The 19060-nt window shown below is 38.9% G+C and overlaps 1 protein-coding gene and 1 long non-coding RNA gene across 2 annotated transcripts in view; both read left to right on the top strand.

Annotated features, from left to right (window-relative positions):
* Window positions 1–19060, top strand: part of LOC136257562 (uncharacterized) — a 65738-nt gene that overhangs the window by 18818 nt on the left and 27860 nt on the right. The window contains exons 5-9 of the mRNA XM_066050792.1: window positions 10324–10496; window positions 10550–10685; window positions 10737–10940; window positions 11003–11128; window positions 11172–11318. Coding sequence (XP_065906864.1) covers window positions 10324–10496; window positions 10550–10685; window positions 10737–10940; window positions 11003–11128; window positions 11172–11318 — 786 coding nt within the window. The remainder of the gene's footprint in view (window positions 1–10323; window positions 10497–10549; window positions 10686–10736; window positions 10941–11002; window positions 11129–11171; window positions 11319–19060) is intronic.
* Window positions 7636–8755, top strand: LOC136257565 (uncharacterized). The gene is made up of 5 exons (XR_010702073.1): window positions 7636–7792; window positions 7836–8150; window positions 8212–8342; window positions 8393–8480; window positions 8539–8755. It is a non-coding gene; the product is annotated as an uncharacterized lncRNA (long non-coding RNA).

Below are 19060 nucleotides of genomic sequence, written 5' to 3' on the forward strand. Positions count from 1 at the left end.
ATGATATCACATCATTTTACATATAGCTAGTTTCTGTGTGCAATAGCTGCATCATACTGTCTACATTACCTGATACATGATGCACGCAAGTCTACATTGACAATATACAATATGGCTAATCTCAACTCTTTGGTCAGTCATGGATGACGTCAACACATTATACTGTAATGTTGTGACCTCCCCTAGTCTCTGTTGAGGCACCACAGCCAACTGTGGTATAGTCTTTCCTCCAATCCTGTAGTGGATGGTTGTCAAACCAACAGGTGTTAGTCTTTGTGTCACTGCCACTGGGCACTTTCTGACAAGTGTATGTAATGTATAACAGTAAATTACTGATTTTTGATCGTATATGTGTACTATCAATAGTTCATAATAAAGAGGTCTTATAGTATGGACTCTTGGTACAAGAGGTTATTGGTAGAACTTTATTGCAGGAAAAAAACACTAATGACACTTAGATGGTTTATTAATTGCAATGTTGGTTTACAGTTAAATGGCTTCTATCCATGCAAGAATTATGATGTTGTAAGAAAACAAAATGTTTGGATTACAGCACTCTCGTATGGTGGTCTATAGCTAGTATCACATCAATTTTTTTTAGTTCACAGATTTACTATACAGATTTGGAGACCTGTATGCTTTAATAACTTTATGAGACCAACTAGATGTGATCATCATTCACATGTAACTAGTAGCTAGTAATGTGCAAGGACTTGCATGAGGAATAAAGTTCTCCTAAAATTAGCTATTTGCTAAGAAACTGCATGTCTTGATTGAGTGAGAAGGGTGGTGGCAGCTAATTGGTCATATTCATAGAGTTGAAGAATTACACATAACTATATTCAAATGTTTTGGTAGATCTTTTGGTTAAATACATAAACTATAGCTACCTGCCCATTTCTTTGTTCTGTTGTAAATGAGTTTCTGGTCACTTCTTAGCAGCAACGTGTGAACAAAATTCTATCATGTCAGCAGGGTAAGAGTTTAATCTCAGAGGCTCGTAAGATGGAATGCAATCCATCTATGTACATGTGTCCTGCTTAACTATGTTACCTGATCCTGCATGGTGGTAGCTGCAGCTTTATGTGTTTAAAGTGTCAAGTGTTCACATTTTTTTCACAGCTTTTCACATATTGCTCTTCAAAGCAGGCAGTGAAGTGTAGCTTAGTAATCTACTCTATGAATTTCCATACTGGGCATTCACCACAGCGCGTTAACGTTATTTCATTAGTGGTTATATCCATTTAGTGGCTTGAAGTAACAGCTGTTAGTGTGTTTGTGTCGCCAATACTTGGAAGGGACTTATATACTTTGCTATTCATTCATGTAAGTATGGTCTATAGACATTTTGAATCACAAAAAAACTTCTATAGCTGCTAACGGTCTGTCAGACTGTCACTATCAAATGCATGAATTTTAGTAGGCACAAAGTTTGGTAATTGTAAGGTTTCAGCCAGGGTTGATGCTACGTTGCTGTTGCTGCTTCCTTGAGCAAGAAAGGTTACTCACATTGCTCCGGTTTACCCAGTTGTTAAATAGGGACCTTTCTTAAATGGTGACTTTTTTGGTAGCCCTAGTTTTAAATGCTTTTGGTTGAATACATATTAAACTATAACATTACTTTGTTCTGTTGTAAATGAATTTCTAGTCACCTGTTAGCAACTATTGTGTGCACAATAATACATATCTACATGTCAGGAACATGCATTAAGCATATAGCAAAGTAAGTTTCAATCACAGAGGCTCTTAAGATGGAATGCAATTCATCTATGCACATGTGTCCTGCTAATGGTGGTAGCTAGCTTTTTCTATATTAAAACTAACTTAAAAGTGCCAAGTGTTCACAATAATCTCCACAGTGATGTGTGAAGCATATTGAGCAAAAGCTCTTCGAAGCAGGCAGTGATGTGTAGTGCAAAAAATTCTATGAATTTGCATACTGGGAATCCACCACAGCCCATTATTTCATTAGTATTAATGGTTATATTCATTTTAATGGCTTGAAGGAACAGCTGTTAGTCTGTGTGCCAATAGTTTGAAAGGACTTATACTTTGCTTTTGACTCATGCATGCATGCAAGCACGGACATTATAAATCACAAAAAAATTCTGTAGCTGCTAACAGTCTGTCACTATCAAATCCATTACCTTTGGTAGGCACAATCAGTGCTTTGATACATGGAAAAATTTAATGTTGTGTAGTAGCTAGTGTGTGTGTGTGTGTGTGTGTGTGTGTGTGTGTGTGTGTGTGTGTGTGTGTGTGTGTGTGTGTGTGTGTGTGTGTGTGTGTGTGTGAATGCGTGCGTGCGAGAGATAGAGAGAGTAAATGAGGCAGTTAAGATAAGTGGTCTGAGTTTGGTAATTGAAAGGTTTCAGCCAGGTTTGATGCCCAGTACAGTTATCCAGGTGTTAAGTGGCAACCTAGTGACAACTGGGGAGGCAGACCATCCATGGCTCTGATATAACATATGTAGTGGGTGAAGGTACAGGTGATACTTAATTGGGCTGCCATGCCCATACATTCACATGAGATACTGTATGGTACACCTTTCTGTGAGTTACGTATAATACTAGTCCTGCCCTCATTATGCTTACGATGACTCTTAGCACCAGCCTACATGAGTAGCTAGCACACAGATGCAGTCAGGTATGCAAGTGGTAGTGAAGATATTGTTTTTGTGTGTGTGTGTTTGTATGTGTGTGTGTGTGTGTGTGTGTGTGTGTGTGTGTGTGTGTGTGTGTGTGTGTGTGTTGGGCTTTGCTCTGTTAGTGTAGTCTAAAGCTGACTAAGAAGTTGACAGGAATGCATTCAAGTACATGAATATTTTTACTAATCAGTGTGGACAATCTAATTAGCCACAGTGCATCCACCACACTAGCTATATGGCTGCGCATGGATGAGGTCACTGCTCTATCATGCTCGTATATCAAGACACACGATAGTGTGTCGTGCGGCCCAAGAAGCCGACGCGCCACACCATGAGTATATTAACAGTAAGAAAGAAAACGCAATTTTCACACCTATGTAACTCTGTGATTCCTTATCCGATTGGAACCAAATTTGCTAGAGACGTGCCGCCCAGTTAGGGGAGTCTACATACCAAATTTGAAGAAAATCGCTCCAGCTATTTCCGAGATACGAGCGAACAAAATTTCGTTTTAATTTCTTCGTTTTTTTCTTCTACTTCTTCATTTCGCACACTTCGCAAAATCCGCCATAAAACACGAATTCGTGCTCGGATCGGGCTGAAATTTGGCACACTTAAAGGGCTCATTAAGGCGGATCTGTGTACCAACTGTGGTAGGAATCCGATGAACATTCACGGAGTTATGACCGATTATTTGGGGAAAATAAGGTCGAAGGTCTGTCACGCCTACAGGGTAAACCCTTTGGAGGAATCAGTTGAAAATTGATATGTAGATGGAGCCACCATCGTAGGAGTGCCTTTTTGTGGTTTGAAAGGAATCGGAATAAAGACCATAGAGATATGACACAAAACCCAACCTGTGTCAAAATTACGCGATCGATTTTTATGAATAAAAAAACTATTAGTTTTCGTGTCTACCAGGCAAACCGCTTAGAGCAACGAGCTGAAAATCAGTATGTAGCTGGAATAATCATCATGGAAAGTTCTTGCAGTAGTACAGAAGAATCGGATTACAAATCACTGAGTTATGATTCGAAAGGCAACTACGTGCAGCAAATGCGAGATCAAGATACTCTAATAGAACAGTCACCCTAATAAAGCATTCAGCTGCATGTATAATTTACTTAGTTATATTACATTGCAAGTTATTCAGTAGGGAATTCAGCTACAAACAAGTCACCCTGTAGTCAGATCAGCTAGAAGAAGGTACCTAATAGAGAGTTCAGCTACAAAGAAGCCATCATGTAGAGAGTTCAGCTGAAATAAATCACCCTGTAGAGAATTCAGCTACAAACAAATTGCCCTATAGAGAGATCAGCTAGAAGAAGTTACCTTGTAGAGAGTTCAGTTACAAAGAAACAATCATGCAAAGAGTTTAGATGCAAACAAATCACCCAGTACTCAGAAAGTTCCGCTATGAACAGATCACACTATAGAGAGTTCAGTTAGAAACAAGTCATCCTTAAGAGAGATCAGCTAGAAGAAGTCACATTGTAAAGAGTTCAGTTACAAAGAAACAATCATGCAAAGAGTTTAGCTGCAAAGAAATCACCCAGTAAAAAGTTCCGCTATGAACAGATCACACTGTAGAGAGTTCAGTTAGAAACAAGTCATCTTGTAGAGAGATCAGCTAGAAGAAGTTACCTTGTAGAGAGTTCAGTTACAAAGAAACAATCATGCAAAGAGTTTAGCTGCAAACAAATCACCCAGTAAAAAGTTCCGCTATGAACAGATCACACTGTAGAGAGTTCAGTTAGAAACAAGTCATCTTGTAGAGAGATCAGCTAGAAGAAGTTACCTTGTAGAGAGTTCAGTTACAAAGAAACAATCATGCAAAGAGTTTAGCTGCAAACAAATCACCCAGTAAAAAGTTCCGCTATGAACAGATCACACTGTAGAGAGTTCAGTTAGAAACAAGTCATCCTGTAGATAGATCAGCTAGAAGAAGTCACTTTGTAGTAGAGGTGTGCGATTACAAATTTAGACATATCTCGATATTTCCTTTTGGGCTTATCTCGATTATCTAACTTATCTAGATAATTGTAATAAATATTTGTTTTAGTTGACTGCCATAAATGTAACCAGTAAAGTGAGCAAATTGCAATTTGAAGAAGTGGAAGTGTTAGTTTTACCACTGTGCTCAAGTGGTTGGAGAGTTAAAGGTGGCCACACCATCAGATATTCTTTGGTATACAAGAAATTTACGGAAGTTTATTATTATCTAGATAATTAAACTTATCATCCTTATCTCGATAAATCTTTGATATCTCGATAATCGGATATATCTAGATAATTGCACACCTCTACTTTGTAGAGAGTTCAGCTACAAACAAATCACCCTGTAGATAGTTCAGCTAGAAACAAGTCACCCTGTAGAGAGATCAGCTAGAAACAAGTCACCCGTAGAGAGTTCAGCTAGAAGAAGTTACATTGTAGAGAGTTCAGCTACAAAGAAACTACCATGTAGAGAGTTCAGCAGCAAACAAATCGCCCTGTAGAGAATTCAGCTAGAAACAAATCACCCTGTAGAAAGATCAGCTAGAAGAAGTTACCTTGTAGAGAGTTCAGCTAGAAACAAATCACCCTGTAGAGGGTTCAGCTACAAACAAGTCACTATGTAGAGAGCTCAGTCAGAAGAAGTTACATTGTAGAGTGTTCAGCTACAAGAAACTACCATGTAGAGAGTTCAGCAGCAAACAAATTGCCCTGTAGAGAATTCAGCTACAGACAAATCACCTTGTAGAAAGATCAGCTAGAAGAAGTTACCTTGTAGAGTTCAGCTACAAACAAATCACCCTGTAGAGAGTTCAGCTAGAAACAAGTCACCCTAGGCCTGTAGAGAGATCAGCTAGAAACAAGTCACCTTGTAGAGAGTTCAGCTAGAAGAAGTTACATTGTAGAGAGTTCAGCTACAAAGAAACTACCATGTACAGAGTTCAGCTGCAAACAAATTGCCCTGTAGAGAATTCAGCTACAAACAAATCACCCTGTAGAAAGATCAGCTAGAAGAAGTTACCTTGTAGAGAGTTCAGCTACAAACAAATCACCCTGTAGAGAGTTCAGTTAGAAACAAGTCACCCTGTAGAGAGTTCAGCTAGAAGAAATTACGTTGTAGAGAGTTCAGCTACAAAGAAACTAACATGTACAGAGTTCAGCTGCAAACAAATTGCCCTGTAGAGACAAACAAATCATCCTGTAGAAAGATCAGCTAGAAGAAGTTACCTTGTAGAGAGTTCAGCTACAAACAAATCACCCTGTAGAGGGTTCAACTACAAACAAGTCACCCTGTAAAGAGTTCAGCTAGAAGAAGTTACATTGTAGAGAGTTCAGCTACAAAGAAACTACCATGTAGAGAGTTCAGCTGCAAACAAATTGCCCTGTAGAGAATTCAGCTACAAACAAATCACCCTGTAGAAAGATCAGCTAGAAGAAGTTACCTTGTAGAGAATTCAGCTACAAACAAATCACCCTGTAGAGAGTTCAGCTAGAAACAAGTTACACTGTAGAGAGATCAGCTAGAAACAAGTCACCCTGTAGAGAGTTCAGCTAGAAGAAGTCACATTGTAGAGAGTTCAGCTACAAAGAAACTACCATGTAGAGAGTTCAGCTGCAAACAAATTGCCCTGTAGAGAATTCAGCTACAAACAAATCACCCTGTAGAAAGATCAGCTAGAAGAAGTTACCTTGTAGAGAATTCAGCTACAAACAAATCACCCTGTAGAGAGTTCAGCTAGAAACAAGTTACACTGTAGAGAGATCAGCTAGAAACAAGTCACCCTGTAGAGAGTTCAGCTAGAAGAAGTCACATTGTAGAGAGTTCAGCTACAAAGAAACTACCATGTAGAGAGTTCAGCTGCAAACAAATTGCCTCGTAGAGAATTCAGCTACAAACAAATCACCCTGTAGAAAGATCAGCTAGAAGAAGTTACCTTGTAGAGAGTTCAGCTACAAACAAATCACCCTGTAGAGAGTTCAGCTACAAACAAGTCACCCTGTAGAGAGATAAGCTAGAAACAAGCCGCCCGTAGAGAGTTCAGCTAGAAGAAGTTACATTGTAGAGAGTTCAGCAGTTTAGCTGCAAACAATTCGCCCTGTAGAGAATTCAGCTACAAACAAATCACCCTGTAGAAAGATCAGCTAGAAGAAGTTACCTTGTAGAGCGTTCAGCTACAAACAAACCACCCTGTAGAGAGTTCAGCTACAAACAAGTCATCCGGTAGAGAGATCAGCTAGAAGGGTCACCTTGCAGAGAGGTCAGCTACAAAGAAATCACCCTGTTTCATCTTTTCTTCTTCCTGTAGTAAAGAAAAAATGACAGGTTAAAAATCCCTAAAGCCGGCCATAGGCTATGGCCGGCTTTGGGGTATACAAATACAAAAAGAAGTGAAATCTAATCCAAAACAGCCAAGCTGTAAAAAAAGAGTGCGGCCCTGAGAAAGGCTATGGTGAAAAAAGATGTGAAATCCAAGGTGGCGGCCAAGAAATGGCTGTGATGCTAGGTTAATGGTAAAAATTTTAATAACAACAATTCAGGTGAATTTGGTGCCGCTTGGTTTTGGCACAAAATTCACCTGAATTGTCGTTATTAAAATTTTTACCATTAACCTACCATCACAGCCATTTCTTGGCCACCACCTTGGATTTCACATCTTTTTTCACCATAGCCTTTCTCAGGGCCGCACTCTTTTTTTACAGCTTGGCTGTTTTGGATTAGATATATATATATATATATATATATATATACCAACAGCATGCATCACTGCTTGAAGGTTCTTAGTTTACTAATTTGTTAAGATGCCTTACTGTAGTTATACTGATAGTAAAGTGTCAGTAAACTTAAGTATATGGAACATAATTATTTCACTAAGTTTTAAACTCTCAGTAAAACATCAGTGAATGCGGGTGTACTGAAAAACTACTAAAATAACAAACAATTAACTGTTCCATATACTGGGGATATACCACTGTAGTAAACTAAGATACTTCAAGCAGTGCATGCATGTACAGATTGCACACAATCACCTTCGCTGCATGTTTCTTCCGATTGTTCTAGTCGCAGTTAATAACGAGGCTCTAGCAATGATGCAGCTTGTTGTCATCCAGAACTAGAACAGTGCTTGTGCTCCATGGCAGACTTACCTGCAGGTATAGCTATAAAGACTGTCACAGCATTTATGATCGTTCATAGATATCGCTTCTTCCATCCTTTTCCGGCGACGCCACAATTGTATACCTTAGCTACAGTAGCTAGCTACAGTGCTACATGCATTTGGCGGCTACAAAATCGCATGTTGCTTGCTGGCAAAAGGAGTAGAGGATAACACCCCCTGGGTCGAGAGACAACTGGGTGCATTTCACAAGCACTCATCTTCTCTATAGTACAACTACCTCACAGTGAATTGGTTAAGTCTACTTTATAGATGACTGCAAGTGCAAGCTACCCTGACATAGGGAACTTTGCAGAAAGACATATAGGAAGAGCTGCATTTGTAGCAATTGTGAGGTAAGAAGATGTGGCTAATTCATGATTCATTATTAATTTGTTATCTATCATTGCATGGCAGTGGGATCTGCCATCAACATCACCTAGCTACGTAAAGTTGTCAAAGGAAGTTACAAAGTAGTTACTGATGCTTTCAAAACTTGGACTGCTGATGAAGATGTCTTGTGGTAGTACTGTAGATGAAATCACATAGTAAGTTCTGCTATAGTTGTTGGAAATCAGTATTTTGTAGTCTATTGAAGTTAGGCAGTGGAGAAACCTGTGATCATGGCTGGATCTTGTGAAAGCTATGAATGACACTGTACAAGGAATAGTATACATTAATTCAAGGTTTGTCACAGAAAAAAATTGCCATAGCAATATTTTTATTGTAACAACATTTTTACAGATGCTACCTATAAGAACTATATATAACTAGTGATGAAACAGATTAGGAGAAGAAAGCTGCACTCAACGGACAGAAGTAAAAGAGCCAATCTACATTAATTTTAGTGATGTAACATCCCTCAGAAAAAAAGAATCCTGAGGGTGTCAAGAACTTCAATTAGTGAACTGAAAATTATAGTTGCTGTACAAATGATGTGCTTTTTTACTTATTAATGAAATACGTATTGTGGGTAGTGAATACAACACAGGAGCGAGACATTGCTAGCTATATTACTAGCGCAGTATAAAGCAGATGCACAATATAGAAAATGTTGATTTCAGCTACAGGATTTTTTACATCCTGTATGCATTTCACAGTGTTAAAATGTACATTTCTTCGCTGCCTCATTTCCAGCACCATTCTAGATGCAGTAAATCTTTCTCTATCCTCTGTATGAAACTTTACTGAAATCTACTAATGTTCTAAGTATGAAATGTGGCTGAAATGACAAATTTCATGGCAATTTTATACTCATTACCTACAAGCGGACATGGGACTTTTCGCCCAGTGTGATCTAAAGAGATTACGGTTTTGGCTAGATTTGCAGAGAGTCAGGTCCATGCTGCTTACTATGCTATATATTACACATGGTTTGTCAAGCCATTGGATGTTTGTTTCTTGGACTGTCCTATTTGACAGTGTGATCTTTCAACCTATCAAGGACATAATTCGCCAACATTTTATCCCTACCTTATCAGGCTGTCCACCACCTTGGGACAATTTACGACAATTGTTTGCTCTTTCTACTTGTTGGGGAGGCCAGGGTATTTTTTCCAACTATCACAGATAACAGTGAGTTAGCTGCTTCACATCGTATTGCTGAGTCTCTTTGTTTGTGTATTCATGACCATTCTAAGAGCTTTATTGAGGCTCTTCCTTTCCAACAATTTAGAAAATGTTCTGTGTGCAAAGCAAAGTTAGAAACTTACTCTAAATAATTAAATAGTCCTTCTGAATTGTGTCAGCAGTTGAAACCCACACTACAGCATGCAGTAGAACTAGCATCTGTGAAATAGGTTTTGGATTGGCTTTCAGCTCTCCCCTTGAATGAGCATGGTTTTGCTCTACACAAGTCCACCTTCCAGGATTCCTTGGCCTTGTTTGCGGTATCTCCATACTTCAACTCTTTGTACTTGCGGGGTTCCCTTCTCTGTGGATCATGTGCTCTCTTGTCTGAGGGGGGAATTACCTTCCCTTCACCACAATGAGATAAGGGACCTCACTACTACTTTTTGACAGAGGAGTGCTCCCTGTTGTGTACTGAACCAGAACTGCATCCTGTTCACAATCCTGATGAGTTCCAACTTTCCACCTCAAATACTCAAGAGGGGGCTTGCTTGGACATTGCCATGAATGGTTTTGGGGGTAGTCATTCTGAGAGATGTTTTGTGAATGTTTGTGTTTGTAATCCAGCCGTTGTTGAGGTACACTTGTCTGAAGGCATCAGTCAGTTACTTAGTCCATTACTCAGTCAGTCAGTCAGTCAGTAGAAAATTCCGTTAAATGATAAATTCTGTAGTAACTTGTTGAAAGCATTTCTAGTTGATCTGAAAACTTTTTTGGGCTTAGTTTTTCCTAACAAATACTGCCTCAGCGTCGTCAGGGAAAATTGAGGCTGGTTTTAGGGTAATGCTATTTCGTGGACCATGCCTACTCCTTTGTGGTCCCTACTATACAGTACTATCATACTTTATGATTGATGCTTGGTTTTAAGATGTAGCATAATATCAACTTGATTTTCTTCAGGTGATTTCTGGAAAGGTTTTTGCTGAAGGAAATATTATATATGATGGAAACAATGCCATAACAGATGCCAGTAAAGGCATTGTCAATGAGGGTGGTGCATTGCATCTCTACTCCTTCAGTCAAATCCAACTTCATAATGGAACACATGTTAAATTTATTAACAATACTGGCAGGTATCATACATGTATGTGATGTATTGAGTTATGTAAAGATTATTTTAATGTAGAGTTGGTGCATCTGTTGTGGTAGACGCCGACCTTCCGACTACTCCAAGTGTTTTCAGAAACACTCTCACTCACTCTTTATGTTTTTTGCAGTATTCAGATCCATCTGTACCTTTTGATTCTTTAAACCCTGACCAGGTGTGTATACCACAAATTATTATCATGTATTTGTAGTATGTATCAACATAGACTTCCATTAACTTCATGGACAATACAGCTGTTGTTGGAAGTGATTTATACACAAAAGTAGAACTCTGCCCATGGCTCCCACCTTTCTTTAACCATAATAGTACTAATATACTGGGGCCGCTGTTTATCACATATGACAGTTATAAAATGAGCAGTTCACCATTGCTAACTCCTACTGACACAATCAAACTACTGAATAAGTCTGTAAGTTGCTACAGTTACTGTACCTGCGGGGTATTACTTTCTCATGTATATACTTATTGTAGGTAAGTGCTTATCCTGGTGAAAGCTTTGAGGTGTTGATGATACCGAAGGATGAATTAAATCAAACTACATTGGGAATAGTAACTTTTGAAAGCAACATGAAAAGAAGTCCAGATGTCAAAGACACTGTATGCAATATTATAAGGTCCATGCTTTATATTATATATTTAGGGTCCTTACATCTTAATCAACCCTACAGCTAGGGTGCTATTTCCACAAAGTTTGAGATTTAATGTCACATACAGTTTGGGATCAATAGATGATGTTTCAAAAGTCAACATGACATTTCCTATTAGAGTCAATGTATTCCAGTCACCTGTAAGTTCATTTATACTTGTATATACCACCTACTTGCACCTACAGCTACAATAGTAGCTGCAATGGATTTGATGAACTGCATTTCAGCTAATTTATCCACTGAGCTTTTATGATCAATATATTATAGGTATGGCCGCTGCTATTTACAATTGATTATAAAAGTAGCTACAATTGCTACTTGATCACATATGATATTACACAGAGTCTTTTGAGAGCAATTAAATGAGAAGATCTGTGATAATATACAAGTACAGTAAATCACAAGTTGCAGTATAGACTATAGTTACTCACACGTGCATTAAGAATGCAATTATCAATAGCTATTGTCTTACAGTCTGATTCAGTTGTGTCTGACTGTTCTATTAGAGTCTGCAGTATTAGAATATCTTAAATCATATGAAGTATAAGATCTTAGATTCATGGTTGCTTCAGCTCTTCTATATTAAAATGTATTCTGTGCATAATTCGAGACACAATGTGATAGTGAAGAATAAAAATTTTGGAGCAGCCTTGCAATAGCTATCATTTGAGTAATGGCAAAAAACTGTGAATTAAGACACACGGTAATGTGTCGAGCGGCCCAAGAAGCCGGCGTGCCACACCGTGAGCATGTTAACAGGAAGAAAGTAAACACCTTTGTAGCTCCGTGATCCCTTATCCAATTGCAACCAAATTTGCTGCAGAAGTACCCGCTCGGTAGGGAAGTCTACATACAAAATTTGAAGAAAATCGCCCAAGTTATTTCCGAGATACGAACGACCAAAAATTCGTTTTGTTTTCTTCGTATTTTTCTTCTACTTCTTTTCGCACACTTTGCAAAATTCGCCATGAAACACGAATACGTGCTCCAATAGGGCTGAAATTTGGCGCACTTAAAGGGCTCAGTATAGCGGATTTCAGTACCACGTTTGGTAGGAATCCGATGAACATTCACGGAGTTATTACCGATTATTCGCGTAAAATAAGGTCGAAGGTCTGTCACACCCACAGGGTAAACCCCTCAAAGGAATGAGCTGAAAATTGCTATGTAGATGGAGTAACTATCGTAGGAGTGCCTTTTTGTGGTTTGAAAGGAATCCAGATAAAGGCCATGGAGATACGACACAAATCCCAACCTGTGTCACAATTACGCGATCGACTTTATGAATACAAAAAATATTACCATAATTTCGTGCAAAAAATTTTCAGGATAAAATTTTTGTGTAAAAATATTTTCGTATGATTTATGTGAATGACTGCTCTATTAGAGTAGTTCGATCTTGAGTAAAAATTTTCGTGCAAGAAATTTTCGTACAAATTTTGCATACGAAAATTATTTTACTACGAAAAAAAGTTAAGTACGGTAGTTTTCACGCCTATCAGGCAAACCGCCTAGATCAATGAGCTGAAACTCGGTGTGTAGAGCTGGAATAATCATCATAGAATGTCCTTGCAGTAGTACAGAACAATTGGATATCAAATCACTGGGTTATGATTCGAAAGCCAACTACGTGTAGCATATGCGAGATCGAGATACTCTAATAGAACAGTCACCGTAATAGAGCATTCAGCTACGTTTATAACTTACTCCATTATAGAATTATATTGCATGCGTGGGGAGTTCAGATACAAACAGTTAATCTTATAGATAATTCAGCTACAACCAAGTCATCCTGTAAAGAGTTTAGCTACAAATATAGCTATGAACAGATCACCCCAGAAAGTTCAGCTAGAAACAATTCACCCTGTAAAAAGATCAACTAGAAACAAGTCACCCTGTAGAGAGGTCAGCTAGAAGAAGTTACCTTGTAGAGGGTTCAGCTACAAAGAAACCACCATGTAGAGAGTCTAGCTGCAAAACAAATCTAATCAAAAACAGCCAAGCTGTAAAAAAAGGTGCGGCCCCCAAAAAGGCCATGGTGAAAAAAGATGTGAAATCCAAGGTGGCGGCCAAGAAATGGCTGTGATGGTAGGTTAATGGTTAAATTTTAATAACGACAATTCAGGTGAATTTTGAGCCGCTTGGTCTTGGCACCAAATTCACCTGAATTGTCGTTATTAAAATGTAACCATTAACCTACCATCACAGCCATTTCTTGGCCGCCACCTTGGATTTCACATCTTTTTTCACCATGGTCTTACAGCTTGGCTGTTTTTGATTAGATATCACTTCTTTTTGTATTTGTATACTGCAAAGCCGGCCTATGGCTGGCTTTGGGGCTTTTTTTAACCCATGTGTTTTTTTCTTTACCACAGGAAGAAGAAAAGAACTTAAAGAAGATTTGTAATACTTCAATTATTTTTGATTTTATTAGTAATTATACAAATTATATACATATATTTATTACATGCCCATTATTCCCCACAGGATATTTTTTAGCAGCTGATCTCTCTACTGGGTGACTTGAAATGTAGCTGAACTATATACAGGATGGTTTCTTTGTAGCTGAACTCTCTACAAGGTGACCTCTACTAGCTGGTCTCTCTACAGGGTGATTTGTTTGCAGCTAAACTCTCTACATGGTGGTTTCTTTGTAGCTGAACTCTGTACATGATGGTTTCTTTGTAGCTGAACTCTCTATAAGGTGACTTCGTCTAGCTGAACTCTCTACAGGGTGATTGTTTTGTAGCTGAACTCTCTACAGGGTGATTTGTTTGCAGCTGAACTCTCTACATGATGGTTTCTTTGTAGCTGAACTCTCTACAAGGTGACTTCGTCCAGCTGATCTCTCTACAGGGTGATTTGTTTCTAGCTGCACTCTCTACAGGTGATTTGTTTGCAGCTAAACTCTCTACATGGTGGTTTCTTTGCAGCTGAACTCCCTACATGATGGTTTCTTTGTAGCTGAACTCTCTACAAGGTAACTTCTTCTCTACAGGGTGATTTGTTGTAGTTGAATTCTCTACAAGGTGGTTTGTTTGAGGCTGAACTCTCTACATGGCGGTTTCTTTGTAGCTGAACTCTCTACAAAGTGATTTGTTTGCAGCTGAACTCTCTACATGATGGTTTCTTTGTAGCTGAACACTCTACAAGGTGACTTCTTCTAGCTGATCTTTCTGCAGGGTGAATTGTTTGTAGCTGAACTATCTACAAGGTAGCTTCTTCTAGTTGATCTCTCTACAGGGTGATTTGTTTGTAACTGAACTCTCTACATGATGGTTTCTTTGTAGCTGAACTCTCTACAAGGTGACTTCTTCTAGCTGATCCCTCTACAGGGGGATTTATTTGTAGCTGAACTCTCTACAAGTGATTTATTTGCAGCTGAACTCTTTATGTGGTGGTTTCTTTGTAGCTGAACTCTCTACAAGGTGACTTCTTCTAGCTGATCCCTCTACAGGGGGATTTATTTGTAGCTGAACTCTCTACAAGTGATTTATTTGCAGCTGAACTCTTTATGTGGTGGTTTCTTTGTAGCTGAACTCTCTACAAGGTGACTTCTTCTAGCTGATCCCTCTACAGGGGGATTTATTTGTAGCTGAACTCTCTACAAGTGATTTATTTGCAGCTGAACTCTTTATGTGGTGGTTTCTTTGTAGCTGAACTCTCTACAAAGTGACCTCTTCTAGCTGATCTCTCTACAGGATGATTTGTTTCTAGCTGAACTCTCTACAGGTGACTTTTTGCAGCTAAACACTCTACATGATGGTTTCTTTGTAGCTGAACCCTTTACAAGGTGACTTCTTCTAGCTGATCTTTCTACTGGGTGATTTGTTTGCAGCTGAACTCTCTACACGGTGGTTTCTTTGTTGCTGAACTCTCTACAAGGTGAATTCTTCTACCTGATCTCCCTACAGGGTAACTTGTTTGTAACTGAACTCTGTACAAGGTGCATTTTTGTGAGTGATCTCACTGCAGGTTGATTTTTTTGTAGCTGAACTCACTAAAGGGTGATTTGCTTGTAGCTGAACTCCTTGCAATGTGTCTAGTTTCTAGCTGATCTCTCTACAGGGTGATTTGTTTGTAGCTGATCTCTCTACAAGTTGATTTGTGTGTAGCTGATCTTTCTACAGGTTGATTTGTTTGTAGCCGATCTCTCTACAGGGTAATTTGTTTGTAGCTGAACTCTGTACAAGGTGCTTTTTTGTAGGTGATCTCACTGCAGGTTGATTTGTTTGTAGCTGAACTCACTAAAGGGTGATTTGATTATAGCTGAACTCCTTACATTGTGTCTAGTTTCTAGCTGATTTCTCTACAGGGTGATTTGTTTGCAGCTAATCTCTCTACAAGTTGATTTGAGTGTAGCTGATCTCTCTGCAGGTTGATTAATTTGTAGCCAATCTCTCTACAGGGTAATTTGTTTGTAGCTGAACTGTCTATAAGGTGATTTGTTTGTAGCTGATCTCTCTGCAGGTTGATTTGTTTTAGCTGAACTCTCTACAGGCTGATTTACTTGTAGCTGAACTCCTTACATTATGTCTAGTTTCTAGCTGATCTCTCTACAGGTTGATTTGTTTGTAGTCGATCTCTCTACAGGGTAATTTGTTTGTAGCTGAACTCTCTATAAGGTGATTTGTTTGCAGCTGAACTCTCTACAGGGTGTTTTGTTTGTAACTGAACTCTCTGCAGGGTGATTTGTTTTTAGCTTATCTCTCTACAGGTTGATTTGTGTATAACTGGTCTCTCTACAAGATGATTTGTTTGTAACTGATCTCTCTGCAGGTTGATTTGTTTGTAGCTGGCTGATCTCTCTACAAGTTGATTTGTTTGTTGCTGATCACACTAAAAGTTGATTTGTTTGTAGCTGAACTCTCTGCAAAGTGTTGTGTTTGTAGCTGACCTCTCTTCAGGGTGATTTGTTTCTCTCTACAGGGTGATATTTTGTAGCTGACTTCTCTTCAGGGTGATTTGTTTCTAGCTGATTGCTCTACAGGTTGATTTGTTTGTAGATGAACTCTCTACAGGGTAGTTTGCTTGTAGCTGAACTCCTTACATCGTGTCTAGTTTGTAGCTGATCTCTCTACAGGGTGATTTGTTTGTAGCTGATCTCTATACAAGTTGATTTGTGTGTAGCTGATCTCTCTGCAGGGTGATTTGTTTGTAGCCGATCTCTCTACAAGGTAATTTGTTTGCAGCTGAAGTATCTATAAGGTGATTTGTTTGTAGCTGATCTCTCTGCAGATTGATTTGTTTTAGCTGAACTCTCTACAGGGTGATTTGTTTCTAGCTTATCTCTCTACAGGTTGATTTGTGTGTAACTGATCTCTCTACAAGCTGATTTGTTTGTAGCTGATCTCTCTGCAGGTTGATTTGTTTCTAGATGATCTCTCTACAGGTTGATTTGTTTGTTGCCGATCGCTCTAAAGGTTGATTTGTTTGTAGCTGAACTCTCTGCAAAGTGTTTTGTTTGTAGTTGATCTCTCTACAAGATGATATTTTGTAGCTGACCTCTCTTCAGGGTGATTTGTTTCTCCGTGATTTTTTGTAGCTGACCTCTCTTCAGGGTGATTTGTTTCTAGCTGATCGCTCAACAGGTTGGTTTGTTTGTAGCTGAACTCTCTACAGGGTGATTGCTTGTAGCTGAACTCCTTACATTGTGTCTAGTTTCTAGCTGATCTCTCTACAGGTTGATTTGTTTGTAGCTGATCTCTCTACAAGTTGATTTGTGTGTAGCTGATCTCTCTGCAGGTTGATTTGTTTTAGCTAAACTCTCTACAGGGTGATTTGCTTGTAGCTGAACTCCTTACATTGTGTCTAGTTTCTAGCCGATCTCTCTACAGGTTGATTTGTTTATAGCTGAACTCTCTATAAGGTGATTTGTTTGTAGCTGATCTCTCTGCAGGTTGATTTGTTTAGCTGAACTCTCTACAGGCTGATTGCTTGTAGCTGAACTCTCTATAAGGTGATTTGTTTGTAGCTGATCTCTCTGCAGGTTGATTTGTTTTAGCTGAACTCTCTACAGGGTGATTGCTTGTAGCTGAACTCCTTACATTGTGTCTAGTTTCTAGTTGATGTCTCTACAGGGTGATTTTTTGTAGCTGAACTCTCTACAGGGTAATTTGTTTCTAGCTTATCTCTCTACAGGTAGATTTGTGTTGATTTGTTCATTGCTGATCGCTCTGCAGGTTGATTTGTTTTAGCTGATCTCTCTGTAGGTTGATTTGTTTTAGCTGAACTCTCTACAGGGTGATTGCTTGTAGCTGAACTCCTTACATTGTGTCTAGTTTCTAGTTGATGTCTCTACAGGGTGATTTTTTGTAGCTGATCTCTCTACAGGGTAATTTGTTTGTAGCTGAATTCTGTGTAGCTGAATTCTCTAGAGAGTGACTTAATTGTAGCTGAATTCTCTATAGGGTGCATGACTTGTTTATAGCTGAACTTTCTTCAGTGTGACTTGTAATGTTCTGAATCTCTATTGTGATATATTTGCTAAACTCTCCACATGGTGACTTGCTTCTTGCTGAACTGTCTATAAGATTAACTGTTTGCAGCTGAACTCCCTACAGAATAACTTGTGATGTAATAAAATTCTATAATGGAGTAAATAAATTAGCCGAATGCTCTATTAGGGTGACTGTTCTATTAGAGTATCTCGATCTCGCATTTGCTACACGGAGTTGGCTTCAGAATCATAACTCAGTGGTTTGTAATCCGATTCTTCTGTACTACTGCAAGGACTTTCTATGAAGATTATTCCAGCTATACACCGATTTTCAGCTCATTGCTCTAAGCGGTTTGCCTAGTAGGCGTGAAAACTAATACTTTTTTTATTCGTAAAAATCGATCGCGTAATTGTGACACAGGTTGGGGTTTGTGTCATATCTCCAGGGTCTTTATCTCGATTCCTTTCAAACCACCAAAAGGCACTCCTACGATGGTTACTCTATCTAAATAGCAATTGTCAACTCATTCCATGAAGCGGTTTACCCTGTTAGCGTGACAACAAATCGATCTTGTTTTACGCGAATAATTGGTCATAACTCCTGAACCATTCATCGGATTTGTACCAAATTTGATGCTAGGATTCGCCGTTGGACTCCCTTTCTGTGTGCCAAATTTCATGGCGATCGGAGTACGCGTTTGCTTGTTATAGCAATTTTTGCAAGTGTGCAAAAAGACGAAGAAAGAAAAAAACAACGAAGAAAAAAAAACGAAACTTTGGCAGCTCGTATCTCGGAAATGGCTGGAGCGATTTCCTTCAAATTTGGAATGTAGACTCCCCTAGGTGGCGGGCAACTGTGTAACAAATTTGGTTTCAATCGGATAAGTGATCACTGAGATACAGAGGTGTGAAAATGGCGTTTTCGTTCTTCCTGTCAATATACTCACAGGTGTGGCGCGCCGGCTTCTTGGGCCGCACGACACACTACCGTGTGTCTTGATCACCCTGTAGAGAGCTCAGCTATGAACAGATTACCCTGTAGGGAGTTCAGCTACAAAGAAGTCATCCTGTAGAGAGATCAGCTTAACTTGTAGAGAGTTCAGCTACAAAGAAAGCACCCTGTAGAGAGTTCAATCACCCAATAGAGGTTCAGCTAGAAACAAGTCACCCTGTAGAGAGATCAGCTATAAACAAATCACCGTGTAGAAGGATCAGCTACAAACAAGTTACCCTATAGAAAGATCAGCTACAAACAAATCACCCTGTAGAAATATGTGCTAGAAACAGATCACCATGTAGAGAGCTCAGCTTGAAACAAGTCACCCTGAAAAGAGTTCATACTACAAACAATGAGAGCTTCAACCACAGTTCAGTTATTTAAGAAATAACCTTATTACATATGTGATATCATTCAGTGTAAAATATACAAATATTTAATCAGAC

The sequence above is a fragment of the Dysidea avara genome, chromosome 6 (genome assembly GCF_963678975.1).
Source record: "Dysidea avara chromosome 6, odDysAvar1.4, whole genome shotgun sequence".
Classification (NCBI taxonomy): domain Eukaryota; kingdom Metazoa; phylum Porifera; class Demospongiae; order Dictyoceratida; family Dysideidae; genus Dysidea; species Dysidea avara.